The sequence below is a fragment of the Sylvia atricapilla genome, chromosome 28 (assembly GCF_009819655.1).
Source record: "Sylvia atricapilla isolate bSylAtr1 chromosome 28, bSylAtr1.pri, whole genome shotgun sequence".
Classification (NCBI taxonomy): Eukaryota; Metazoa; Chordata; class Aves; order Passeriformes; family Sylviidae; genus Sylvia; species Sylvia atricapilla.
In genome coordinates this window covers 3,922,542-3,949,766 of record NC_089167.1, presented here as the reverse complement: position 1 = coordinate 3,949,766, position 27,225 = coordinate 3,922,542, and the positions used below count along the sequence as shown (strand labels likewise).

At 56.6% G+C, this 27,225-nt stretch overlaps 3 protein-coding genes across 4 annotated transcripts in view; 1 reads left to right on the top strand and 2 right to left on the bottom strand.

Annotated features, from left to right (window-relative positions):
- The window catches only part of XPO7 (exportin 7), a 42,355-nt gene extending 35,926 nt beyond the window's left edge, over positions 1 to 6,429 (bottom strand). Inside the window, 1 exon segment of the mRNA XM_066337099.1 lies at positions 6,313 to 6,429. Within this exon segment, the coding sequence (XP_066193196.1) occupies positions 6,313 to 6,330 (18 nt within the window). The 5' untranslated portion in view covers positions 6,331 to 6,429.
- The window catches only part of DUSP26 (dual specificity phosphatase 26), a 252,439-nt gene that overhangs the window by 19,709 nt on the left and 205,505 nt on the right, over positions 1 to 27,225 (bottom strand). The gene's annotated exons all lie outside the window — the stretch shown is intronic.
- DOK2 (docking protein 2) lies at positions 7,485 to 13,853 on the top strand. Of its 2 annotated transcripts, none has more exons than XM_066337178.1 (5): positions 7,485 to 7,965; positions 10,172 to 10,456; positions 11,180 to 11,315; positions 12,001 to 12,182; positions 12,815 to 13,853. In XM_066337178.1, exons 1-5 carry the CDS (start codon positions 7,903 to 7,905, stop codon positions 13,583 to 13,585), a joined length of 1,437 nt encoding a protein of 478 aa, XP_066193275.1. In that variant the 5' UTR covers positions 7,485 to 7,902; the 3' UTR covers positions 13,586 to 13,853. The 2 variants fall into 2 exon arrangements, with proteins under 2 accessions (XP_066193275.1, XP_066193276.1); XM_066337179.1 differs by having other exon boundaries at positions 7,486 to 7,965; positions 11,216 to 11,315.

The following is a 27,225-nucleotide window of genomic DNA, read 5'->3' as shown; positions in this document are numbered from 1 at the left end:
CCTTTCCCCTTTTCTCTCCTCTTTTTTTTCTTTTCCCCTTTTCCTTCCTTTCTTTTCCTTTCTCCTTTCCTCTTTTTTCCCTTTCCCTTTCCCTTCCCTGTTGGATTTACAGAATTCCCTGCACGAGACTTCCTCTCATTTCCACCTTTTCCACGGAATCCCAGATGGATTTGGCTCAGAAGATCCTTAAATCCCATTCCCAGCCCTTTCCAGGGATCCAGGAAATCTGGGAATTCCATCCCAGCCAGGAATTCTTGCCCCAAAACCCCCAATTCCAGGCTGTCAGCTCCTGTTCCCTCTGCACGGCGCCAAAACGGATTTCACGGAATCCTGGAACAATCTGGGATGGGAAGAACCAAATTTGGGGGTTTTTTTCCCAAGGATTTCCATGGCTGTGGGATTGAATTTTGGGAAAGGTGGTTATTATTTGGGATGAGGAGGTGGATCCATCCAGGAACGTTCCCCACAAGGCAATTCCAGCCCCTGGAATTTGGGAATTTTGGGATCTGTGCTTTATCTTTGGGACAACAGGGAAACTTTCCCCCAGGAATAATCCTCTTCTCTCTGATCCCATTCCAGAGCTGCAATTCCAGATTTATTTCAGTTCCTTTGGGAATCAATTCATGGCAAATGGACACAGTTTCACTTCCATTCCCTTCCCAAATCCATCCCTTTCCCAGGAAGCAGCTCCCAACTCAGCAGCACAAGGATGAGCCACATCCCACAAACTCCAACAATTCTGGGACAAAACCCTCAAGTTTTCACAGGGATTGAGGGGAATTTGGCAGGAATTTTAGACTGGAATATTGTAGGAATTTACAGGAAATTTTCAGGAAATTCTGCAGGAATTTTACAGGAATTTTTGCAGGAATCTACAGGAATTTTACAGGAATTTAGGGGAATTTTACAGGAATTTTGTAGACATTTTCACAGGAATCTACAGGAATTTAGGGGAATTTTGCAGGATTTTTTTGCAGGAGTTTTGCAGAAAATTCCATGAACTTTTGCAGGAATTTACAGCAATTTTACAGGAATTTTTGTAGGAATTTTGCAGAAATTTCCAGGAATTTTTGCAGGAATTTTACAGGAATTTAGGGGAATTTTGCAGGAATTTTCAGGAATTTTTTGCAGGAATTTTTCCCCTTGCCAGTTGTTGACCCCTTCCAGCCTTCCCCAGGAACCACAAGAAAAACAACAACACAATTCCCAAAAAATTCCCCAAAACCCCCCAGAACAACCTCACAGAGGAACACTGCAGGAACTTAAACCCAAAAATTCCCATGGAAAAGAAAAAAAAAAATCCCAGGAGAAACAAGGAACTGTCCAGGAGTGACTCCAGCTGGGAATAAACCCGAGCAGGATTTAAATCCCAGGTTTGGTTTGGATTTTCCCTCACAGGACAAAGCTCAGAGGAGCTCTGGGATGAGGGAACTGAAGGGAAAAAAAACCCAAATCCCAGAGAGCAGCTCCCAGCTGAAATCCACCAAAAATTGGGGTTTTACTCCATTATTTCCACCGAATTTCCACAATTTCTACAAATTTCCACAATTTTCCCACCAAATTTCTGCAATTTTCCCACCAAAATTCCACAATTTTGGGAGTTTTCTCCATCATTCCCACCAGATTTCCACAATTTCCCCACCAAATTTCCACAAGTTTGGACTTTCCTCCATAATTCCCACCAAATTTTCATATTTTCCACCAAATTTCCACAATTTTGGGTTTTCCTCCATAATTCCCATGAAATTTCCATATTTCCCACCAAATTTCCACAATTTCCCAGCAAATTTCTGCAATTTCCCCACCAAATTTCTGTATTTTCCACCAAATTTCCATAATTTTCCACTAAATTTCCACAATTTTGGGGTTTCCTCCACTATTCCCACCAAATTTCCATAATTTTGGGAGTTTTTCTCCATAATTCCCACCAAATTTCCATATTTTCCACAATTTTCCCCACCAAATTTCCACATTTTCGGTTTTTTGCTCCATAATTCCCACCAATTTCCACATTTTCCTCCACAATTTCCCACCAAATTTCCACAATTTCGGGAGTTTTCTCCATAATTTCCACCAAATTTCCACATTTTCCTCCACAATTTCCCACCAAATTTCCACAATTTTGGGGTTTCCTCCACTATTCCCACCAAATTTCCATAATTTCAGGAGTTTTCTCCATATTTTCCACCAAATTTCCATATTTTCCACCAAATTTCCATAAATTCCACAATTTTCCCACCAAATTTCCACATTTTCGGTTTTTTCTCCATAATTCCCACCAAATTTCCACAATTTTCCACCAGATTTCCACAATTTTGGGAGGTTTTTTCCACCATTTCCACCAAATTTCCGTATTTTCCACCAAATTTGGACGAAAACTCCAAGTTTTGGGAATTCTCACCAATGAATCCCTCCGTTTTCTCCCCAATTCCATGACCCTCACTCAGCCCAGCAGCTGATTCCTCCCTGAGCCCAAAATCCCCTGGGAATTTTCAGGATGTTTTGAATCCAGGCCAGGATTATTCCAGATTAAATTTGGGATAATTCCTGGTGTTCCATGGGTAATTCCTGCTCCTGGAGCCCAGGAAAAAAAAAAAAAAAACCCAAAAATTGGAATTTCTGGGAGGGATCTGAACAAGGAGAGGAGGTCACATTTTCTGGGAATTCTTTGGGAATTCTTTAATTTGGGAATTCCTTCCTGAATTTTCATCCATCCCTGTCCTTCTACAGTGGGAAAAAACAACCAGAATTCCAACCTGGAATCCCCAATTCCACCTCCAAACTCCCAAAAAACTGGGAAGAGGAAAAGTTTCCATCCCATAATTCCAGAGGGAATCAACCCCAGAGAGGGAAAAAAATCCCAAAAGAAGCTTCAATCCCTATTTTTTTTAATCCAGGTGGAAATTTTTCCTCAATATTTGAGTAGGAATCTTGGGGGGAAAAACCAGCTGGAATTCTTGGATTTCATTGGAAACCTCTGGAAAAGCTGGAATTAGAGCCAGAACCCTCCTGGCTTCTCATTTTCCAAGGAATTTGGGACTTTTTAGGCACCAGATCCCTGATTTCCCTGTTCCCAGAAGCCTGGAAAAATCCTGGGATTTGGGTTGGGAAAGATTTCCAGGATCCAAGTCTAAGCAGCTACTGAAAATTCCCAAAATTCCCAAAAACCCCCCCCCCAGGACCTCCCAAAATCCCAAATTTCAACTTCCAGGATCCCAAATTTCCCAGATTTCCTTCCTGCCGACAAAACCCACGGAAATGACCATTTTTAATCGTTCCAAGATTTCCTAAAGCCAAGGGAAAGGGAATATCCCAGGAAATTCCCATGGAATTCCAGCCCATTTTAAGGCAGCAGCACGAAAAATGCTTCAGGAAGTGGAAATAAAGGGAAAAAAATGGGAAATTCTGCTTGGAAAAGGGAAAAAATGGGATTTTTTTTTGACCTTCTTCTGCTCCAAGGAGAAAAAAAGTTGGAAAATCCTAAAATATTCATTCCAAGCAAGGTCAGAAGAGCAGCTCTGAGTGCAAAATTCGGAGAATTTTGGGATTTTTTTGGGATGAAAACCAGGTAGAATCCATAAAAAATGGGTTTGGGCTTCACCATTCCAGGTAGAAATCCATAAAAAAAAAAAAAGGGGTTGGGGAATTTGTCACTCCAGGAAAAATCCATGAAAAATTAATTTGGGCTTCACCACTCTGGGAAAAATCCACGGAAAAATGGATTTGGGATTCATCATTCCAAGAAAAATCCAGGAAAAATCTTGTAGGGTTTCTTCACTCCAGGAAAAATGCCTGAAAAATTGGATTTGAGCTTCACCATTCCAGGGAAAATCCATAAAAAATTTTGGGGGTTTTCTTCACTCCAGGTAAAATCCATAAAAAAAATATTTTGGGGCTTCACCAAACCAGGAAAAAAATCCCTAAAAAATGGATTTGGGCTTCATCACTCCAGGAAAAATCCAGAAAAAACCTCTTTTTGGGCTCCAGCACATCCACAAAAATCCATAAAAAAATGAATTGATCACAGCAAATCAAATCCATGGAAAATCTCCTTTTTTTTCTGCACCACACCAGGTAAAAATCCCTAAAAATGGATTCGGGCTCCACCACAATTCCAAAAGTTCCTCTGGGAATTTTTGCCGCCCATCCCAAAGTTTTTGGGATTTTCCCAACTTCCCAAACCCTGCTGCCAGCTGGGATTTATCCCCTAAATCCCTGTGAAATCAGGATCCATTCCCAAGGAATATTCCATAAAAACCACCTCTGGGAATGTTCTCCTGGAAAAGGGAAAATTTGGGAGCGAATTCCAGATCCTAAAGGGGCTCCAGGGAAAGGACTGGGATGGACACAGGGAATGGATTCCCCCTGGAAAAAGAGCATTTAAATGGGATTTTGGGCAGGAATTCCTGCCTGGGATGGAATTCCCAGAGAAATTCTGGATCCCTGGAAGTTTCCAAAACCAAGTTGGGATAACTGAAGGATTTTTTTTTTTTTACCAAAATCCTATAAAAACCTCCTCTGTCCCATTCCCAACCCCTTTTCCCAGCCCTCCAAACCTCACCCAGCGCCGAATTTTTGTTTCTCCCAGGAAAAAAAATGAGATTTAAATGGGATTTTTGGGCAGGAATTTCTGCCTGGGCTGAAATTCCCTGGAAGTTTCCAAGGCGAGGCTGACATAATCTGGAATAATAAAGATTTCTTCCCTAAAATCCCCTCCAAACCCCTCCTCTGTCCCATTCCCAGCCCGGAATTTTTGCCCCACAGCGGAATTCCTGGAATTGCCCCAAGTTCCCAAATCCCTTTTGCAGCCCCTGGAACATCTCCCACAGTTCTGCTGTTAAACTTTAACCCCGCTGGGGCTCAACATTCCAGCCCTGACTTCTCCCACTTCCACCTCGCTCAATCCACGGGAAAAAACCCCGGAGCTGGAGCCTAATCCCAAAGAGGAAAAAAAAAAAAATCAGGATTTTATATAAAAAAATTCCTTGTTAATAACCCAGCAATTTCCCTTTTTCCCTCGGGATTCTCATTCCCAACAAAATTCCCGACTCAGCCTCGTGCTTCCCGGGACTGACTGATTCCCCCAGCCCCAGGGGTAAGGAATAACTCCTGGGAATTTTGCTTTTCCCGAATTTTTGGGCTCTGTGCAACCCCAAATCCACCAAAATCCGATGGGAAATCCCTGGGAAACCCCTGGGGCTGGGTTTTGTGTCCTCGGGGTCAACTTTAGGGGCTCTGCAGTAAATTTCATAGGGTTTGGGGTCCTTTTCAGAGGATTTGGGATCAATTTCAGAGGATTTAAGGTTCCTACACAGGGTTTCGGGTCCTTTTCACAGGGTTTTAGGTCAATTCCCGAGGGTTTGGGGTGAATTTCAGAGGCTCCGGTTCCTTTCTGAGGCTTTTGGGGTCAATGGCAGAGTTTGGGGTCACTCTCAGAGGCTTTGGGTCTGTTTCAGAGGCTTTAGGGAGCCTTTCGGAGGGTTTTGGGTTCTTTCAGGAGGGGTTTGAGCCCGCTCAGAGGGTTTTGTGCCCTTCCTGAAGGTTTCAGGGCCCTTTCGGAGGGTTTTGGGCCCTTTCCCAGGGGTTTTGTCTCTCCAGTCCAACCCGGATCCCCAAAATCCCTGATTCCCCTCCTGCCTCCGCCCCACGAACTTCTCCAGTTCGGGATTCCCTTTAAACACCCGGGAAAAACCTTCCCTCAACTCCGAGCGCCCACAGGGCAGGGAAATGACCCGACAGGGCTGGGAAAGGAACTCACAGCAGGCGGAAAAGGAACAGAACACGGCCGGGAGGTGACCCCGACCCGGCTGCACAAGGAGCCCAAAGGCGGCCGCCGAACGGAGCCGGAGCCGAGGAGGAACCCCAAAGGTCCCCTCAGAGGGCGGCCCCGAGCGGAGCCGCAAAGCCCCGGGTGACAGGAGCGGGGTGACAGCGGGGAGCCGCCTGCCGCTGCCCGGGGGCGCCCCGGGATCGGAGCGAGCTTCTCGGCCGCGGGTCCCCCGCGGGGAGCCCCCGGAGCTCCGCGCCGAGCGGGGACACGGCGGGGACACGGCACGGCGACACGGGCCGGACACACAACGGCGCCGGGAGGGGACGCGCGGAGAGGCCACGGGGAAGCCCGAAGGGACGCGGGGACACGGCGGCGGCGGCGCCACCTCCCCCGGCCAGCGCGGCCTGCGCGCCTGGGCCGCGGCGGGCCTGGCCGGGCCTGGCCGTGCGGGGCTCGGCCGCGCGGGGCGGGGGGGCGGCGCGGGGCCGCCGGGAGGACGGCGGGCGGGCCCGGGAGAGCCCCGCGCTGCGGCCGGAGCTCACCTGCACATGATCCGCCATCTTGCCCCATTCATGCTCCGCTCGCGCCTCCGCCCCCGCCTGCGCCGGGCCCGGCGCCACCGCGTCCCCCCGCGCCGCCGCCCGCACCGCGCATGCGCCGCGCCGGGACCCCGCCCCTCCCGCGCCTGCGCCCTCGCGCGGGACACGCCCCCGCCCGCCCGCCCCGCCTATCCGGAGCCTGCGCGCGCACGCGGGACACGCCCCCGCGGGTTAAACCACGCCCACCGTGAATAAATTACGCCTCTCCTCACGCGCGCACCGCGTTAGGCCACGCCCATCGCGCTCAGACCACGCCCCCGCGTCAGCTCGGGGCCTGCGCGCGGCGCCGGGACACGCCCACAGAGGCCTGGCCACGCCCCCTGTGCGCGCGCGGCGCGGCGCGTCTGACGTAACAGCGGCTGCGCCGCGCGGGGGGAGGAGGGAGGGCGCGAGCCGGGTTTGTTGACACGGCCTTAAAGGGGCCGCGCACCGCGGGGACAGCGGGGGACAGCGCGGGGACAGCGCGGGGACAGCGCTGTGAGCAATGGCACCAGCACGCCCAGTGCCTCCAGTGTCACCAGTGCGACCACGGACACCAGTATGACCAGTGCCCCCAGTATAAGCAGTGGCCCCAGTGTCTCCAGTGTCACCACGGTGACCACTGACACCGAGAACGACCAGTGCCCCCCAGGGTTCCTAGCGCCACCAGTATCCCCAGTGCCCCCAGTATAACCAGTGCCACCAGTATCCCCAGTGCCCCCAGTATAACCAGTGCCCCCAGTGCCCCCAGTGTGATCATGGACACCAGTGTCCCCACTGTCACCACTGTCACCAGTGTGACCACGGTCACCAGTATGAGCTGTGCCCCCTGTGCTCCCAGTATAACCAGTGCCCTCAGTGCCACCAGTGTCACCACTGCGACCACTGACACCACTATGATCTGTGTCCCCAGAGTTCCCAGTGTCCCCAGTCCCCACTCAGGGCCCAGTGTCCTGCCCGAGGGCCCGGGGGTGGTGCCCAGTGCCCTGCCCAGTGTCCAGTGCCCACCACCAGTGTCCAGTGCCCGGCCCAGGGCCAGTACCGGTGCCCATCAGCACCACAGGGTGACACACGGGCGTGTCCAGTGATGCCACACCCAGCGCCACACCCATGTGTCCAGTGGTGCCACACCCAGTGTCCCGCAGTGCCACACCCAGTGCCACACCCATGTGTCCGACAGTGCCACACCCAAGTGTCCGACAGTGCCACACCCAAGTGCCCCGCAGTGCCACACCCACGCGTCCGGCAGTGTCACACCCAGTGTCACACCCACGTGTCCCGCAGCGCCCCGCCCGTGTCCCCGCGTGGGGACCCACAGGAAGCCACCGCGAGAGGAAGCGGCAGAGCCGGAGCTGAGCGCGGCGCGGGCTGAGCCAGCCCTGGTGACAGCGCGGGGGACACGGCCCGCGGCACCCCGGGGACACCCCGGGGACACTCCGGGACACTCCGGGGACACTCCGGGGACACCCCGGGGACACTCCGGGACACTCCAGGACACTCCGGGGACACTCCGGGACACTCCGGGGACACTCGGGACACGCGGGACACGCCGGGATGGAGGAGGCGGTGGTGAAGCAGGGCGGGCTTTACCTGCAGCTCCAGCAAACCTTTGGGAAGGTCAGCGGGGGGTCCTGGAGGGGGTGATCCCATGGGAATGGGTGATCCTATGGGAATTGGTGATCCCACAGGAATGGGGTGATCCCACAGGAATGGGTGATCCCAATAGAATGGGTGATCCCAAAGGAATGGGGTGATCCCAAAGGAATGGGTGATCCCAATAGAATGGGTGATCCCAAAGGAATGGGTGACCCCAATAGAATGGGTGATCCCAAAGGAATGGGTGACCCCAAAGGAATGGGTGATCCCAATAGAATGGGTGATCCTAAAGGAATGGGTGATCCCAAAGAATGGGTGATCCCATGGGAATGGGTGATCCCACAGTAACGGGGTGACCCCACAGGAATGGGTGATCCCAAAGGAATGGGTGACCCCACCCGTTCCATGCTCAGCTGTCCTTCACCCACCCTGGGGGGACAGGAGGCGCTGGGGACACGGCCTCTGCAGCGTTACAGGGTGACAGATGTGACCTGCTGGTGACAGATGTGACCCCCAGAAGCGGGGGGTGGCAGATGCCACCTCCAGAGTCACGTTGGGTGACAGATGTGACCCCCCAGAGCTGCGCTGGGTGACGGGACCCCCAGAGCCACATTTGGGGACAGCTCCAGCAGGGAGGTGACAGCCGTGTCCCCAGAGCCCCATTGGGGACAGCTCCAGCAGGGAGGTGACAGCCGTGTCCCCAGAGCCACATTTGGGGACAGCTCCAGCAGGGAGGTGACAGCCGTGTCCCCACAGCCCCATTGGGGACAGTTCCAGCAGGGAGGTGACAGCCGTGTCCCCTGAGCAGTTTCCGCCGCCGATGATGGTGGCTTGGGCAATGGCTGCCGGGGGGAAGCAGCTCAGGGGCCTCTCTTCCTCCTCTTCCTCCTCTTCCTCCTCTTCCTCCCCGCTGAGCCCCTCCCAGGGGACCCTCGGGGATCCCCCCCTGGGGGACAGGGCTCCCCAAACCCCATCTTTGGGACAGGATGTGGGGGTTTTGGGGTGACCTCCCTGCCCCCACTGTGCCTCCCCGAGCCGGAACTGCCTTTGGGGCACAGCTGGAGCAGCTGGAAATTTGGTTTTTTTGGGGGGAAAACAGAAGGAAGGAAGAGCTGGAAGTTGTTCTAGCCTTGTGGGGATTGAGGTTGGGGTGCTGCTGGGGTCAGGGATGTTTATCCAGGGGGTTTTAAATCCCCAAATTTATGTCGGCCCCACCCTTCAGCCGGTGCAAAAACCCAGCAGGGGTTTGTAGAATTGTCCTGCTTCGGGTTCCTGCATGATCCCGAGGGGATAAAACCTCCTGAGAAGGTCAAAATTCCTGGGGTTTTTTACCTTTCCAGGAGTTTTTTTATCTTTACAGGAATTTTTTACCTTCCCAGGATCTTTTTTTACCTCTAGGGGAGGTAAAAAACTGCTGGAAACGTAAAAGCCCAGAGAACATAAAAACTCCTGGGAAAGTAAAAAAAATCTTCTGGAATGGTAAAAATACCTGGAAAGGTAAAACACTTCTGAGAAGGTAAAATGGTCCTGGAAAGGAAAAAAAATCATCCAGAAAGGTAAAAAAAAACCTTTCGAGAGGTAAAACCCTCCTGGAAAGGTAAAAAATCCCAGAAATATAAAAACCTTCTGGGAAGGCAAAAAATTCCTGGAAAGGTAAAAAATCCTGGAAAGGTAAAAACCCTGGAAAAACAAAACCTTCCTGGGAAGGTAAAACCCTCCTGGGAAGGTAAAAACCCCTGGAAAGGTAAAAAAAAATCCTGGAAAGACAAAAACCTCCTGGGAAGGTAAAAAATTCCTGGAAAGGTAAAAACCCTGGAAAAACAAAAGCCCTGGGAAGGTAAAACCGTCATGGAAAGGTAAAAACCCCTGGAAAAACAAAACCTTCCTGGGAAAGTAAAAAAATCCTGGCAAGGAAAAAAATTCCTGGAAAGGTAAAAAATCCTTGAAAGATAAAACCATCCTGAAGAGGTAAAAACCCCTTGAAAAACAAAACCCTCCCGGAAAGGTGAAACCCTCCTGGGAAGATAAACCCCTCCTGGGAATGTTAAAACTCCTGGGAAGATAAAAACCCCTGGAAAGGTAAAAACCCCTGGACAAACAAAACCCCTGGAAAGGTAAAAACCCCTGGAAAAACAAAACCCTGGGAAGGTAAAAACCCCTGGAAAAACAAACCCCTCGCGGGTGGGTGACACCCCCTGAAGGCAGCCCCGGGCCTGTCCCCCGGCAGAAATGGAAGCGGTTCTGGGCCGTGCTGTACCGCGAGAGCCCGTGCTCCACGGCGCGCCTGGAGCTGCTGGAGGGCTCGGAGCGGCCGCGCAGGGCCGAGGGCGGCCGGCGCCTGGTCCGGCTCAGCGACTGCGTCCACGTGGCCGAGGCGGCCGGCGACGGCACGGCCTGTCCCAGGGACACCGTCCCCTTCCTGCTGGAGACCACCGACCGCCGCTTCCTGCTGGCCGCCGAGAGTGCCGAGGCCGCCGAATGGATCCAGCGGCTGTGCGAGCTGGCGTTCCCGGTACGGCACGGGGAACGGCTCGGGAACGGCCACGGGGTGGGATTGAGTGGGATGGACGGGATCAAGGGGGTGGATGGGATTCATTGGGATGGACGGGATCAGTGGGGTGGATGGGATTCATTGGGATGGATGGGATTGATTGGGATTGATGGGATTGATTGGGATTGATGGGATTGATTGGGATGGATGGGATCCATTGGGATTGATGGGACTGATTGGGATGGACGGGATCAGTGAGGTAGGTGGGATTCATTGGGATGGATGGGATCCATTGGGATGGACGGGATCAGTGGGGTAAGTGGGATGAGTGGGATTCATTGGGATGGACGGGATCCTTTGGCATGGGTGGGATCTACTAAGATGGATGGGATCTGCTGGGATGGGGGGATCTGCGGGGAGGGTGGGATATCCGCTGGGGTGGGTGGGATCTGTGTTGGGATCTGCTGGGATGGGTGGGATTCACTGAGATGGATGGGATCCGCTGGGATGGGTGGGATCAGGTGTGATAGGTGGGATTAGCTGGGGTGGATGGGATCTGTTTGGGGATGGGTGGGATTAGCTAGGGTGGATAGGATGCACTGGGATCAGTGGGATCCATTGGGATGGGTGAGATCTGCTGGGATGGATGGGATCCCCTGGGAGGCATGGGAAATCTGCTGGGATGGATGGGACCCACTGGGGTGGGTGGGATCCATCGGGATGTGTGGGATCCCCTGGGATCAGCGGGAGCCCCCAGCCGCCGCTCTTCCCGCCGGGCAGAGGAGCCGGGAGGAGCCGGGAGCGGCCAAGGAGAGCCCTCGGGGCGCGGAGGGTGAGCTCTCCATGGAGGAGAACTCCCTGTACAGCTCACGGGGCGGAGGTAGGAGCGCGGCTGGGCGGGGAAATCGCCTCCCCAATTCTCCTCCCCAAAAAGCCTCTTCCTGCCGCGGTTTGGGGCCGGGCTGGGCTCTCGGCGCTGCCCTTATCGGCCGGACACTGCTGGCGGGGGCCAGACACCGCCCTTCGCTGGGCTGGGACTCGTGTCCAGTGTCCATCCCAGCCGGCCTGGAGCGGGCTGGGCTGGGGGTCACTCACTGTCCTTCTCCAGGGCGGGACACGTGTCCAGTGCCCACCATGTCCAGGGCTCTGGCTTGGGGAGCCACCTAAAGACCCTTTGTGGGGCGGGATGTGTCCAATGTCCCCTCTGTCCATCCCAGCTGGCCTGGAGCAGGCTGTCCTGGTCTGGGGGTCACTCATCGCCCCTCTCCAGGCTGGGACATGTCTCCAATGTCCCCTCTGTCCATCCCAGCCGGCCTGGAGCAGGCTGTCCTGGTCTGGGGGGTCACTCCCAGCCGTTCTCCAGGGTGGGACACCTGTCCAATGTCCACTCTGTCCAGGGCTCTGGCCTGGGGTGTCACTCCCAGTCGCTCTCCAGGCTGGGACACGTGTCCAAAGCCCGCCCTGTCCATCCCAGCCAGCCTGGAGCAGGCTGTTCCCGGTCTGGGGGGTCACTCCCAGCCCCTCTGCGCCGTGGGCCATGTGTCCAACGCCGTGTCCCTGTGCAGGGGCCCCGGAGCAGGAGTTCGAGGTGACGGTGCGGGTGACGCCGTCGGCGCAGCGCTGCGGGCTGCGGGGCCGCTGTGTGCTGCGGGCGGCGCCGGCGGCGCTGGAGCTGCGGCAGCCGCAGAGCCGGGAGCTGCTGCTGCTCTGGCCCTACCGATTCCTGCGCCGCTTCGGCCGCGACAAGGTCAGTGCCGGGAGCAGCCCGGACACCGGGGTTGTGTCCAGAGAGGAGACACGGGTCCTTTGGCTTTATCCCAGTAAAGGGAGAGGCCGTGGGGTGTTTCCCCCGGGGTCTCTCCAGTTTTTGGAGCCCCTATTTATCCCAATTTCCCGGGCCCGTTTCCCTCTCTCTTTCCCCACTGGCTGAGGCACTGGAGAGTCACAGACTGCCCGGAGTGCCCAATACCTAAAATTCCCCTTTAATGCATAACCCCCCTTTTAATTTTTAATTCTCATGGAATTTATGGGTTTTCCCCATTGTTCCTTTTACCTTTCAATATCCAATTTCACTTATCAGCCAACTTATAGTTCATTTGTAAAAGCAAATATCTTCTTTTTCCGTCCATCAATCGGAATCTTTCCCATCATTCCTTTTATCTTTCAATATCCGGTTTCATTGATCCGCCAACTTAGGTTTGTAAAGACAAATATCTCCTTTTCCATCCCTCAATCGGTGGAATCCTTCCCATTGTTCCTTTTACCTCTCAGTGCTGGTTTTACGCTACTGCTCGTTTGTCAACACAAATCTGTCTTTCCCCTCGGTGCCTCGTGGGGAGGGCACGGCGTGACCTGGCCGCTGACCGCTGCCCTCCACAGGTGACCTTTTCCTTCGAGGCCGGCCGGCGTTGTGCCTCCGGAGAGGGAAACTTCGAGTTCGACACGCGGCAAGGCAACGAGATCTTCCAGGCCATCGAGGCGGCCATCGAGGTGCAGCGCGGCCGCGGCGCCGTGGAGCCGGAGCCTGCCCGGCCGCCCGCCTGGCCACAGCCCCACGAGGAGCCCAGGTGTCTCTCCGGGGAGGGCAAGGGGCTCAAGGCCAAGGCGGTGCTGCCCCCCGGGGCTGGGGAGCCCTCGGGGTCCGCTCGGTGCGTGGATTTTCCCTACGCCGAGCCCTGCGATTCCCTGCGCCGCGGGATGGCTCCCGCCAGGCCGGAGGGCGCCAAGCTGGAGTCGGAGTACGCCGTCCCCTTCGACGCCATCGCCAAGTCCTTCCTGGCCCGCCAGCTGGGCGGCCTGGGCTGTCCCCAAGAGGCGGTCCCCGAGCCCCTGAGTGTCCCCAGGGATGCTGGCGGGGGGCAGCAGCGTCCCGGCCGCCCCACGGCGCCCAAACCCGAGCACATCTACGACGAGCCCGAGGCTCTGTCGGGGCTGTCGCTGTACGACGAGCCCCAGGAGGTGAAAGGCGAGGCCTGGAGGCTGCAGGCGGCCCCCGAGGAGCCCCCCGGGCCCGGGTGTCCCTACAACGCCCAGCGCGACGACTACGCCGTCCCCAAGGCGCCCTTCCTGCTGCAGGGCAAGGAGTGGCTCGGCCGCTGCGACTACGACAACGTGGCCCTCAGGGTGGCCAGGAACAGGAACCTGCAGTGAGCGGGGACAGAGGAGCAGGGGACGCCCCAAATCCCCCGAGTGGATTTCACCCCACCCCAGAGCTGGGCACAGCTGAGAGCAGGGACACATCTGGGTTTGGCACAGCTGGGGGTGACAGGGGCACCTGAGGGGTGGCAGGGGACACCTGGGAGGTGACATGGGGCTCCTGAGGGATGGCAGGTGACACCTGGAAGGTAGCATGGGGCTCCTGGGAGGTGGCAGGGGACACCTGAGTGCTGGCAGGGGACACCAGGAGGTGACAGGGGACTCCTGGGAGGTTGCAGGGGACACCGGGAGGTGGCAGGGGACAACTGGGAGTTTGCAGGGGACACCGGGAGGTGGCAGGGGACGCCTGGAAGCGCTGGGAGCGGGACGCGCCCACTGGAGGGCAGTGCGAGCCCATCGGAGCGCCGGTGCCCGGGCAGCCGCAGCCCCCGGAGCCCAAATCCCGCTCCTCACCCGCTCCAGCCGCGGCTCTGCCACACTCATCCCGCCGGGATGCGCTGCCAGAGGGGCAGGAATGGGGCTGGGGAGCTCGGCTGGATGCGCTTCCCAAATCGGACACCCCAAATCTGCCAGGATGGACATGCCAAACCTGTCAGGATGGAGATCCTGCATCACGGGGTGGACAGTGCTCATTCTCAGGGATGGACATCCCGAATCCCCCAGGATGGACATCCCAAATCCCCCAGGATGGACATCCCAAATTCCACAGGATGAACATCTCAAATCCCCCAGGATGGACATCCCGAATCCCCCGGGATGGACATCCCAAATCTCCCAGGATGGACATCCCAAATCTCCCAGGATGGACATCCCAAATCCCCCAGGATGGACATCCTGAATCCCACAGGATGGACATCCCGAATCCCCCAAGCTGGACATCCCAAATCCCCCAGGATGGACATCCCGAATCCCCCAGGATGGACATCCCGAATCCCCCAAGCTGGACATCCCAAATCCCCCAGGATGGACATCCCGAATCCCCCAGGATGGACATCCCGAATCCCCCAGGATGGACATCCCAAATCTCCCAGGATGGACATCCCGAATCCCCCAGGATAGACATCCCAAATCTCCCAGGATGGACATCCCGAATCCCCCAGGATAGACATCCCGAATCCCCCAGGATGGACATCCCGAATCCCCCAAGATGGACATCCCACCCCATGGGATGGAAAATGCCCATTCCAGGGTTTCAGCTGCCACCCCTGAGCCCTCCCGTGCCCACGCACAGCTCCCAGTGCTCCCAGTGCCCCGCCCGGGCCGGCTCCTTCCCCGCCCGAAGGTCCCTCCCCGTCCTTGCTCAGCGAACTCACAAGTTCCGGCTGTTCCGGCCGCACTTTTGTCTTTAATTCTCTTTGTAACTCCCCTTCGCAGCCTCTCGGAATTCCAGATGGAAAACTGGACTTTATTTTCATGGGAATTTTCACGGCTGGCTCCAGTCCTCCCAGTACAAACCAGTACACAGCCTCTGGGTCATTTTCCTTTTCCTCCTCCTTCTCCTCTTCCCAACCACCTCCAGCCTTTCCCCGAGGACATCCAGCTCCTCATCCCGATTCCCCGTTGGAATTTCCCGGGATCCGTCGGTGCCCAGGACCCCTGAGGCCCATCCCCAGCCCGGAGCGGCCTCGGGCTCCCGGTTCCTCCGCATCCCACCGGGTTTTTCATGGAAAGCACCGACATTCCATGAATTATTTATAACCTTTCCCCAATCCCAGGCGGCGCTCAGGTGCTCCAGTTCGTTTCCGGGATACTGCGAATCCAGCGGGCGGGATTTAATGAGCCTAATTAAGAGGTTTTTTCTAAGAGAACGCTGATTAAAGCTCCGCATCCATCGCGGCCTCCCGGGCGGCGGTGAGGGGAATGGGATGCGCAGCTGGGATCCTGCTCCAGGTGGGGAAAAAACACCTAAAGGTGATGCGAAATAAAGGCAGAAAAGTTTCCAGCGGCATTTTCCACGTGGGATTAAGGGAAATCGTGGATGGGGCAGAGCTGGGAGGGGGTTGGGATGTGCGTCCCGTCCTTTCCCAGCCCCGTTCTAAGGAAAAACTGGATGATCCCCGTCCGTTCCCATCTCCGGAGCCGGGGAAATCCAGCGGAATTCCCGAGCTGGAACTGGTGTCTCCTGCTCCTCCCCTTCATCGGGAATCCATGGCTTGAGCACATGTGATTATTAATTAATTCACGCTCATTAGCGGGTTGTTGATTATTAATCGCTGTTAACACAGCTCCCCCCTGCATCCCTGCTCCTGCCCCTTTTCCTTCCTGAGCCGAAGGAATGGAAACTCCTCCCAAAATTCCCAATCCTTTGGGAATCCAGGGAATGAGGGGTGGTTGGGAATGGTAAAAACATGGAAACACTTCCCAAAATTCCCAATCCTACGGGAGTCCAGGGAATGAGGGGTGGCTGGGAATGACGCTGTAAAAACAAGGAAAAACTTCCCAGACTTTGCTTCCCAATCCTTTGGAATGGAATTCCTTTGGGAATTCGATGGGAACGGCACAGTAAAAACAAGGAATCAATTCCCAAACTTCCCAATCCTGTGGGAATCCAGGGAATGAGGGATGGCTGGGAATGGCTCTATAAAAACCATGGAAACAATTCCCAAACTTCCCAATCCCGTGGGATTTGCAGCAGGCAGCCGGGGGTGGTTTGGAATGGCGCAGATCCAGTTTTATCAGCAGGGATTCGGGGAAACGCCGGGAATTTTGGTGCTGGAATTTCATCCCCTGCCTGCCCCACCCCATGGATGGGGTTTAGAGTGGAAAAGGCCACCTGGCCTGGAGAATTCCGAGCTGGAAAAACCCTTGGAAATGGGGAAAAAAAAAATAAAAAATCAATGGAGAAAGGGGAGGGAAGAGACGCAAGGCCAAAGCTCCAGACAAATGGAGAGATTTAATCTGATTTGGGAGTTATTGTCCTGCTGGAATTCCGTGAATCATTTCGGAGCAGGGATCAGCAAACCAGGGGTTTGTTCTGGGCTCCTGAGCCGCAGGAGAGGCAGATCCCGGGATGGAGAAAAGAGGGAGCTGCATCCCCAGGGAAAACTGGGAAGGGGCAGAACAAGGGAAAAGGGGCGTGGGGATCTCTGGGCTGGGAAAATGGGGACTGGGAACAAATGGGGGATGCAGCCCTGGGGCAGAAAACTGGGATGATCCCAAGGGAAAGCTGGGCTTGGGCTGGAACAGAGACAGGAAAGTGGGATAAGGTATGGAGAGGATGAGGAACGGACCAGGAGTGCAGAAAACTGGGATGATCCCAAGGGAAAGCCGGGCGGGAGGGGCAGGGAGAGGAATGAGAGGGTGGGAGTCTCCAGGATGGGGAGGAAGAGGAAATAAGAATTGGGATCAGAACAGGGATGCAGCCCTGTGGAAAAAAAACTGGGATGATCCCGAGGAAAAGGTGGTGGGGAGAGGCAGAGAGAGGAATTTGGGGATCTCTGGGATGGAGAGGAAGGGGAAATCAGGATGGGGAAGTTGGCACAGGCCTGTGGAGAAAACCGGGAGCATCCCAAGGGAAACAGCTCTGGCAAGGCTTGGATGGTCAGGGCACAGAGAGAGAAGCTTGGGATGGGAAATTTGGATTGAGAACAGAGCAGAATTGCAGCGCTGTGGAGAAAATTGGGATGATCCCAAGGGAAAACTGAGCTGGCAAGGCCTGGAGGTGCAGAAGGGTTTGGGAATCTCTGGGATGGAGAGGAAAGGGAAATCAGGATGGGGAGATTGGCACAGCCCCGTGGAGAAAACCGGGATGATCCCAAACAGCTCTGGCAAGGCTTGAGCGGTCAGGAAAGGGGGCGCAGGAACCTCCACGATGGGAAAAAACCAAGGAACAACCTGCTGCACACCGGGATGGGGACAATTCCCATGGCCTGGAGATGCCGCTCCCGTTTTTCCTGCGCCTCGTGGAGGCCGCTGGTTTTCCCATTAGTGTCTCCTCGGATTAGGGAAGCGCTCACTCTCCCGCTCCGGCCGAATCCCAGGCGCCAGCAGGAGCTGGAAACTGCATTAGGGCCGTGCCAAGGAGCCCCTAATGGCATTAGGGACGAGCATTAGAGGTGCTAAGTGACAAGGAGCTCATCAGGCCGGGATTGATGGAAATCCCGTTCCCGGAGCCGCCAGGAGCAGGGCCCTTCATTCGGGAGAAATTGATAATTGGGAAGGTCTGGATTCTCTCCGCCTGTCTCGCTCCTGGAGCTCTGGGATTTGGGATGAATGGGAGCGAGGAGAAGGTGGAGGTGGCAGAGTGGAGGGGAAAACTCCGGAATCCATCCATCCTGCTTGTCCTCGCCCTTTTGGCAGCTTGAGGATTCCCAAACTGGTCATTCCTGGGAATTCCATCATTCCAGAACCGGAAAAAAACCCAGATTCGTGGCTGGCCTGGAGGAGCTGGGCCCTTCCCTGCCCTGGGCTGCAGCAGAATTAATTGGCAATTGCCGGGAGTCCATAAAGCCGGACCTGGTTGGGAAGGAAGCCGTAAAATCCTCCTGTCCGCAGCCGTAATTCCTTCACCCCGCATTGATCCCGCGGCCTCTGCTGCCCACGGACGGGCCGAGGGGAACGGGCTGGGAATCGATCCCGGGCGCCTCGGCCGGCCTGGAGCGGCCCTGACCCCTGCCCCTGCTGCTGGGAGAGATTGATCCCAGCCGGGGACATCCCTGGGCCCTGCCCCTGCTGCTGGGAGGGAATTCCCACACTGATCCCAGTCTGGGACATCCCTGAGCCCTGCCCCTGCTGCTGGAAGGGAATTCCCACACTGATCCCAGCCTGGGACATCCCTGGGCCCTGCCCCTGCTGCTGGGAGGGAATTCCCACACTGATCCCAGCCTGGGACATCCCTGGGCCCTGCCCCTGCTGCTGGGAGGGAATTCCCAGGCTCATTCCAGCCCAGAGCATCCTCAATCCCTGCTCATTCTGGGACCAAATTCCCAGTCTGATCCCAGCCTGGAATATCCTCAGTCCCTGCTCATTCTGGGGGTGAATTCCCAGGCTCATTCCAGCCCAGAGCATCCTCAATTCCTGCTCATTCTGAGACGAAATTCCCAGTCTGATCCCAGCCTGAAGCATCCTTGATCCTTCCCTGTTCTGGTAGCAAATTCCCAGATTAATCCCAACGCTCTGTCTTCCCTTTCTTTCCCGCCCATATAAATATCTGGGAATATTTATGGCTTTTTTTGGGGAAGCTGCTGCTGCAAGGGGCACATCCCAAATCCCACAGCACCAAATTCCCTGCTGAGGGATTCAGGGATGGAGGGCGAGTCCGGGGGCAGTCTGTGCGGGATTGGGATGAGATCCCATGGGATGGGAGAGGAGAAGGGAAAACCTGGATCAAAGGAGAGCTGGGGACGGGAGGAGACCAAGAGGGGCTCATTCCAAGGGTATGGAAAAGCTTCTGGCAAGGCAATTCCCGGCTGGGAATGGGTTTTATGGGATTTTGCTGGCAGGTCCGTGTTTTGCAGGGATTTCTGTTAACCCCTTGCTGGGCTGGGGGTTGATGGGAGCAGGGGAAGGGTCCCCACTCCCGCCTCAAATCCCTCCGTGCCGAATTCCAGCAGGGAATTTTTGATGGAGGCTACGGCTGTGTGAGCACAGCCCCGGCTGGAGCCTGGGAAAACACTGGAGCTCTTTGGCTCGAGCATCCAACAACCCGTTAATTCATTAATTATGGTAATCTCATTAACAGGATCACGCAGACCCCAGTGATGAAGGGAGGATGCGCTGGAATCCCGAATTCCAGACCCTGCTCCATCTCGGGGCAGGATGTGTTCCAAAGCCTGCCTCCAATCCCGGCATTTTTCCAAGCCCTCAGCTCTCCCGAGTCTCCATGGAAGTGGATGTTTAACGTGTTCCTTCGCCTCGATCCGCAGTGTTTGGACCAAAATAATGCTCCGTGCGCTTCCCGGAGCTGCTCCGCGGGCGGATTTTGTCAGGAAATATAAATATCCTCCCGACACCCACCTGCCCAGGCTGAGCCTGCAGCCCGAGAATTCACACAGCTCACAATTCCACCCTCGTCGGGAATTCTGAATTCCCTGAATTCCCATGGAAGCTGCCCCTGGATCCCTGGAAGTGTCCAGGGGCCGGTCAGAGCACCCTGGGATGGTGGGAAGTGTTGGGGTTGGAATTGGATGGGATTTCAGCTCCTTCCCACCCAACCCATTCCAGGGTTTTGTTTTCCCATCCCTCTGTGGGTGCTGCAGGAGCAGCCTTGGGCACCGGGAATGTGACACTGGGAATGTGACACTGGGAATGTGCTGGACAGGAGAGCCTGGAGGGACAGGACACAGAGAATGGCTTCAGACTGATAGAGGGTGGGGATAGGTGGGATTTTGGGAAGGAATTCCTGCCTGGGGAGGGTGGAGAGGGGCTGGGCTGGAATTCCCAGATTTCCTGTGGCTGCCCCTGGATCCCTGGCAGTGCCCGAGGCCAGGTTGGATCCATCCAGTCCCGTGAGAGGTGTCGAGGTTGGAACTGGCCGGGATTTCAATCCCTCCCAACCCAAACCATTCCAGGATTCTGTTTTCCCATCCCTGGGGGTGCAGGAACAGCCCCGGACACTGGGATATCCTGGAGAACAGGACACAGGGAACGGCTCCCCACTGCCACAGGCCTTCGCTCCTGATTCCGCTGTTGGGGTTTGGTGGGGTTTTGGGAGGGAATTCCTGCCTGCGAGGGTTGGAATTCCCAGATTTGCTGTGGCTCCTCCATCCATGGAAATGCCCAAGGCCAGGCTGGGATAACCTGGAACCAAGGAATCCATCCCTAACCATGGCAGGGGCTGGAATGAGATGGGATTTAAAACCTCTTCCCACCCAAACCATTCCAGGACTGCTCCACTTCCCATCCAGCTGTGCTCCAGGATGGATTTGCACCTTTCCCGGGATTTTCCAAGGAGATCTCTGTGCCCATCCCGGGTCACACCGAACCCTCCTCCCCTTTCCCGGGATTTGTCTCCGCAGGGCCGGGAAGCGGCGGAATTTCCCCCGCGCTGCTCGCGCCTCTCTCCGCCGAGGGGGAGCCAATTACCGGCAGCTGGTGAGAGCCGAAAATTATTATTAATTTCCAGGCGAGCATATGCTGCGTGTTAACAACCCCCGTGCCGTGGCAGAAGGGCCCGGCCCATCCAGATGGCTCAGCCTGCCTCGGGAATGATTCGTGCCGGGAATGATCCCTGCGGGGATGAGGGATGGGGACATTCCCGCCCGGATGAGGCAGGAATCCAGCCCAGAGTCACCAGCGGGGGTTTTTTTTGAGTCAAAAGAAACCCCGGGAGCTCCACCTGGCGACATCCAGGTGTCCCCAAGGGTAGGGAACAGGGATGTGGTGGTTCTGGAAAGTCAAGGAGGATCCCCAGGGATCCTCAGGAATGTTCTGGAAGGGTAAATGTGCTAATAAAAGTTAATGAAGGCAGGTTTTGTTCAAGCAGATCCCACCAGCATCTCACGGGATGCTGAAACTCTCCCTGCTGAGATTCCCTGGATTTACATTCCCATAAAAGCTGGGTCGTTTTCGCTTCTTCCCTGCCTGGAGAGGCCTTTCCCAGCTGGAATCATGGATTCCCAAAGCCCTGTGAGGCATTTCCCATTTGAAATCTCGGATTCCCAAAACCCTTTGGGACATTTTCCATTTGGAATGTCAGATTCCCAAAACCCTGTGGGGAATTTTCCAGCTGGAATTGTGGATTCCCAAAGTTGTGTGGGGCATTTTCCAGCTGGAATTGTGGATTCCCAAAGTTGCGTGGGGTATTTCCCGACTGGAATCTCGGATTCCCAAAGCCCTGTGGAGCATTTTCCAGCTGGAATTGTGGATTCCCGAAGTTGTGTGGGGCATTTCCAGCTGGAATCTCGGATTCCCAAAGCCCTGTGGCAGCACTTTTGGCCCCCAGGCTGCGGATCACGGGAATTCTGCTGCTCTTCCCGAGCCGTGGGAATCCCGGGGAGTTCGGAGCAGCTTTTCCCCCTGGATCGCAGCAGCCACATCCCAAGGAGCTGGTGTGGGAGTTCTGTTTTTCCCGGGAAGAGGGAGCCTTGGGATTGGCACCAGTTCCCTGTGTCTGACCCTGGGCAGGAGCAGAATTCCAGGGAAAAAATGGATTCGCAGTGTCAGGGACTCATTTGGACACGGATCCTCCCCAAAAGGGATTTTCCTTTGGGTGTCTCCATCCCCAACTTCCAGCGAGACCCTTTTCCTTGGGAATTTTGTCCGGATTTCCCACTTTTCCCCATCTCTGGGTGACAGCAAGAGATGGAATTCCTCGAGGGGCTCCAGAGATCCCGCAGGATCAGCGCGGGATTACCCCGGGATGAACAATCCCACATCCTCCACACGGAGCATCTCCTGCCACACCCAAACCGGCTCCCGGATCTTCGGGAATCACGGAGCTTCTCCCGCTCATCCCGCTGGAATTCCGGGAAGGGGCTGGGAGGGATCGGCAGCGTCCCTTTAAATCCCACGCCTGGAATCGGCAGCGAAACCTCTCCGGGGAAAAGGGGTAAAAATAACTCGGTGTCAGCGGCCGCGGGAGCAGCCGGGGCTCTGTCAAGGGCAGGGGCTCGTTATAAATAGGAATAATTAATTATTCCAGCGGGGACACGGCGCTTAATGAGAGCTTGGCTTGACACCGGCAGGAAAATTCTTCCAGGGATGATCCTGGGAAGATTCCGGGGCGGGATGGGAGCGCGGGTGGGGGATCCCTGGTGCTGGGGGGACAGGAGGAGGAGGAGGAGGAAGAGGAGGAAAGAGCTGCCAGGGCAGGAACAACATCGGTGTCTGAATTCCAGCCGGGCTGACACCTGGTGCCGGAGCCGCAGCGCTCCCTCCTCATTTCCATTTGTAATTAAAACCCGCGGCCCGAGCGGAGGGGCTGCGCTGGGCTCCCCCCGTGCCCTGCCCAGGGACGTGCCCGCTCCTCCGGGCCTCGGGAATCCCGGGAGCCGCCGGCTGCCACCAGCTGAAGGGAAACGAGGAAGAACGGGAGGAAGGAGAGGGTTTGGGAGGAGCAGGATGGGGAGAGGACAGGGCACATCCATGGGGACAAATGGGGCACATCCATGGGGTGGGGCAGATCCATGGGGTGGGGGACATCCATGGGGTGGGGCAGATCCATGGGGTGGGACGGGGCAGATCCATGGGGGGGGACGGGGCAGATCCATGGGGGAGATGGTGCAGATCCATGGGGTGGGGCAGATCCATGGGGTGGGGCAGATCCATGGGGTGGAGCAGATCCATGGGGACAGATGGGGCAGATCCATGGGATGGGACGGGGCAGATCCATGGGGTGGGGTGGGGCAGATCCATGGGGTGGGGGGGGCAGATCCATGGGGTGGGCAGATCCATGGGGTGGAGCAGATCCATGGGGACAGATGGGGCAGATCCATGGGATGGGACGGGGCAGATCCATGGGGTGGGGCAGATCCATGGGGTGGAACAGGGCAGATCCATGGGGTGGGGGGGGGCAGATCCATGGGGTGGGGTGGGGCAGCTCCGGCTCCCTCCTGCCCCTCAGCCCGGGTCAGGCCGGGGAATTCTCACCCCGCTGGGGCTGCATTGAATAAATGAATCAATAACCATTGGAGGGGTAACGAGGAGAGGAGCGGCCGGGCACAGCCCCAGAGAAATTCCGGGCTGTTAAAGGAGCACAATCTGCGGCAGTTTGGAGCTGGAGCCTTTTCCCTGGATCTCCTCCTCTCCTACCCCTCCAGGGGCTCCCAGCCCTGAAGGATCTGATGTTTCCCCCCAGCGCTGCGCTGAGCACGGCAGGAGGAACTCATTCCACCAGATTCCCAAACTGTGGGGCTCCCGAATCACGGATCCCGGATTTCCTGAGCCCAGGGGAGGGCGGGAGAGGCCGATGCAGGGAGCAGCTCCCGGTGCTGCTGAGCCAAGCGGGAGATGATTCACGGCCCCGGCGTCTCTGCAGAAGGCAGCAATAACGGAGATGGAGCAAAGGCGTCGTCTCGGCGGGATTTATGGAGTGCAGCCACAACTGCCGACATCCCGGGGCCTCTCCACATCCCCCCAGGGCTCCCGAAAATCCCCTCCAGCCCCGCCTCTGCCTGGGAAGAGTCAGCCCAGGGGAAAGGGGAGCTGAGGATTTGAGGTGGTGAGGATGGTGAGGGTTGTGGTGAGCATGGCGGTAATGGTTTTGGTGAGGGTTTTGGTGAGGATGGTGAGGATTGTGAGGATGGTGGTGAGGGTTTTGGTGAGGGTTTGGATGAAGTTTTGGTGAGGGTTTTGGTGAGGGTTTTGATGAGTATGGCGGTGAGGAGCACCCGGGGAAGGGAGAGGAGCGAGCAGGTCATGGAATTCCGATCCCGTTGTAGGCAGGGCCGGGATGGAGGAGCCCGGCAGGGAGGGAGCCGGGGCTGAGCCTCAGCACCCGCAGTAATCGAGTTAAAACTCCATCTCTGACTCACAGCTCCACTTTTCCATCAGCCCGGGCTCCTGGACACCTCAGGCTCCCGCCTGTTTCCAATTAGCCCGGCTCTGCTGGCCCCGAGCCAGCGGCATTGGTGTCCTCATCATCCTCACCCGGGCCCTGGGCACAGCCCCGGGGGAAACGGGGAATGGAACCACGGAATCCCAGCGCGGACCTGGAATCTCATGGCCAGGGACCTGAAATCCCCCGGGCGGGGTCTCCTCCCTCTGTCCCGGGTTTCTGCAGCCCCGTCCAGCCCGGCCTGGGTTTGGGATCCGCTCGTGCCCGTGGGGATGAGCAGAGCCCGGGGAGGAATGGCAATCCTGCCTCCTGCCCCGATATTCCTGCACTGCCTGGCCTTTCCCCCTCCCAGCCGCATTCCCGAGGGGCCGATTCCGGTTTTTCCCGGACAGTGCGGTGTTCCCTCGCTGCACTTTACCCCACATCCCGCTATCGCAGCCGCCAGCCCCTGCCCGGCCCCGAAGCCCCGTTAGGGCCGGGCGCGGCCCCTCCTGGAATATGGATCCCAAATCCCCTCCGGGGCTCTGCTCTGTTCCTGCTGCCCCGTGACCCCACAGCCCACCGGGAATTCCGGGATTGGGAACTCCAGGGTTGGGAATTCCAGGATTGGGAACTCCAGGATTGGGAATTCCAGGTTTGGGAATTCCAGGATTGGGTATTCCAGCATTGGGAACTCCAGCATTGGGAATTCCAGGACTGGGGATTCCAAAATTGGGAATTCCAGGATTGGGAACTCCAGGATTGGGAATTTCAGCATTGAGAATTCCAGCATTGGAAATTCCAAGATTGGGTACTCCAGGACTGGGAATTCCAGGATTGGGAACTCCAGGATTGGGAACTCCAGGGTTGGGAATTCCAAGATTTAGAATTCCAGGGTTGGGAACTCCAGGATCGGGAATTCCAGCACTTGGAGAGCGAAGGTCAAAGCAGGAGAGGACAGTCCCACAATCCCCCCGGGCAGGTGACAAACAGCGTGTCACCTGTGCTGGGAGCCCTTCCCTTTGGCAAACAGGAGAATTGCCGAAGCCCACCTCGCCACACCCCGGAACACTCCGAAATCCGCCTGAACCCCACTGGGCTTTAATGCCCCCGCAGCCCTCGCTCCGCCCGGCCCAGAGCTGGGATTGGGGTGAAAAGCCGGGAATCCCCCGGGAGTGCTCGGCCACCCTTGGGTGTCACCCTCAGGGACAGACACACGGACGGCGCCGCCACCCTGAAGCCATCCCGGCCGTGAGAAGGGATGGAGCACGAGGAAAAATGGGATCCTCGAAGGCTTTTAGGAGGAACCACGATGAAAAATGGGATCCTCGAGGGCTTTTAGAACGAACAACACAGAAAAATGGGATCCTCGAGGGCTTTTAGGAAGAACCACGCAGGAAAATGGGATCCTCGAGGGCTTTTAGGAAGAACCACGCAGGAAAATGGGATCCTCGAGGGCTTTTAGGATGAACCACGACGAAAAATGGGATCCTCGAAGGCTTTTAGGAAGAACCACGCAGGAAAATAGGATCCTCGAGGACTTTTAGGATGGACCACGCAGAAAGATGAGATCCTCGAGGGCTTTTAGGATGGATCACTCAGAAAAATTGGAACCTCGAGGGCTTTTAGGAAGAACAACACAGAAAAATGGGATCCTCGAGGGCTTTTAGGATGGATCACTGAGAAAGACGGGATCCTCGAGGGCTTTCCCCAGCCGGGCGCGGGGCCGTGCCATCCCCGAGGACCCCCGGCCTCTCCCCGCCGCCGGAGGTGGGTTGTTGGCGCTATCTGACAGCTCGGCCCCCGCCCCGCGTCCCCGAGGAGAGCGCAATGCATGCAAATCAATTCCGGATGGGCGGCGGCACCCGCGGCTCGGGAAAAGCGGCTGGAATGACAAAGGGAACCCGGCGGCGGCACCTGCACGAGCTGCTCCAGCCTGAGCGCCGGGGAGGGCAGGAGGGGTGGGGAAACGGGGAAAACGGGGCAGGGATGGGGTTGGGAGCAGGATTGGGGTGTTCACACCGCGGATGGGAATGTGGGATCGAGGGATGGGGGAAAACGGGGCAGGGATGGGGTTGGAGCAGGATTGGGGTGTTCACACCGCGGATAGGAAATGTGGCCTTAAGGGATGGGGGAAAACGGGGCAGGGATGGGGGTTGGAGCAGGATTTCCATGTTCACATAGGACAGGGACTGTGGGATGTGAGGAATGGGGTGGCAGCGAGCCGGGGATGGGGTTTGGGAGAGGCCTGAGGGTGTTCACACCGCGGACAGGGAATGTAGGATCGAGGGATGGGGGGAAACGAGCTGATGATGGGGTTTGGAGCAGGATTGGGGTGTTCACACAGAACAGGGGATGTGGGATCCAGGGATGGGGGAAAACGGGCCAGGGATGGGGCTGGGAGAGGCCTGAGGGTTTTCACACAGGACAGGGAATGGGGGATCAAGAGATGGGGGGAAATGAGCGGGAGACGGGATTTGGAGTGGGATTGGGATGTTCACACAGGACAGGGAATATGGGATCAAGGGATGGGGCGACACCCGAACCAGGGATAGGGTTTGGAGTGGGATTGGGGTGCTCACACTGTGGACAGGGAAGGGTGGTGGGATGTGAAGAATGGGGAAAACCCGGCCAGGGATGGGGTCTGGAGCAGGATTAGGGTGTTCACACCACACACAGGGAATGTGGGATCGAGGAATGGGGTGACACCCAAACCAGGGATGGGATTTGAAGCAAGATGAGGCTGCTCACAGAGGACAGGAAATGAGGGATGTGAGGAATGGGGTGACACCCGCCTCAGGGATGGGGTTTGGAGCAGAATTAGGGTGCTCACACCGAGCACAGAGAATGTGGGATCAAGGAATGTGATGACACCCGCCTCAGGGATGGGATCTGAAGGCAGATTAGGGTGTTCACAAGGGATGCAGGATCGAGGAATGGGGTGACACCCGACCCAGGGATGGGGTCTGGAGCAGGATTAGGGTGCTCACAGGGGATGCAGGATCAAGAAATGGGGTGACACCCGACCCAGCCATGGGGCCTGGAGCAGGATTAGGGTGCTCACCCCGCACACAGACAGCGCCCCACACACCCACCCCTCTTCCCCCCGCAGCCCCGCAGCCCGGAGCCGCTCCCGCAGACCCCCCGGCAGCGCCCGGGCTGCGGCAAAGGAAGATTAGGGCTGTTTCCTTTTCGGCGGCGAGCAGCGTAATCCCCCCTT

What these genes read in the sequence shown, in the direction of transcription:
- DOK2 (XM_066337178.1), top strand. Translation starts at nt 7,903, where the DNA reads ATGGAGGAGGCGGTGGTGAAGCAGGGCGGGCTTTACCTGCAGCTCCAG. An exon ending in TCCAGCAAACCTTTGGGAAG is followed by an intron (nt 7,966 to 10,171) that starts GTCAGCGGGGGG and finishes GTCCCCCGGCAG; the next exon opens with AAATGGAAGCGGTTCTGGGC. An exon ending in GTACAGCTCACGGGGCGGAG is followed by an intron (nt 11,316 to 12,000) that starts GTAGGAGCGCGG and finishes GTCCCTGTGCAG; the next exon opens with GGGCCCCGGAGCAGGAGTTC.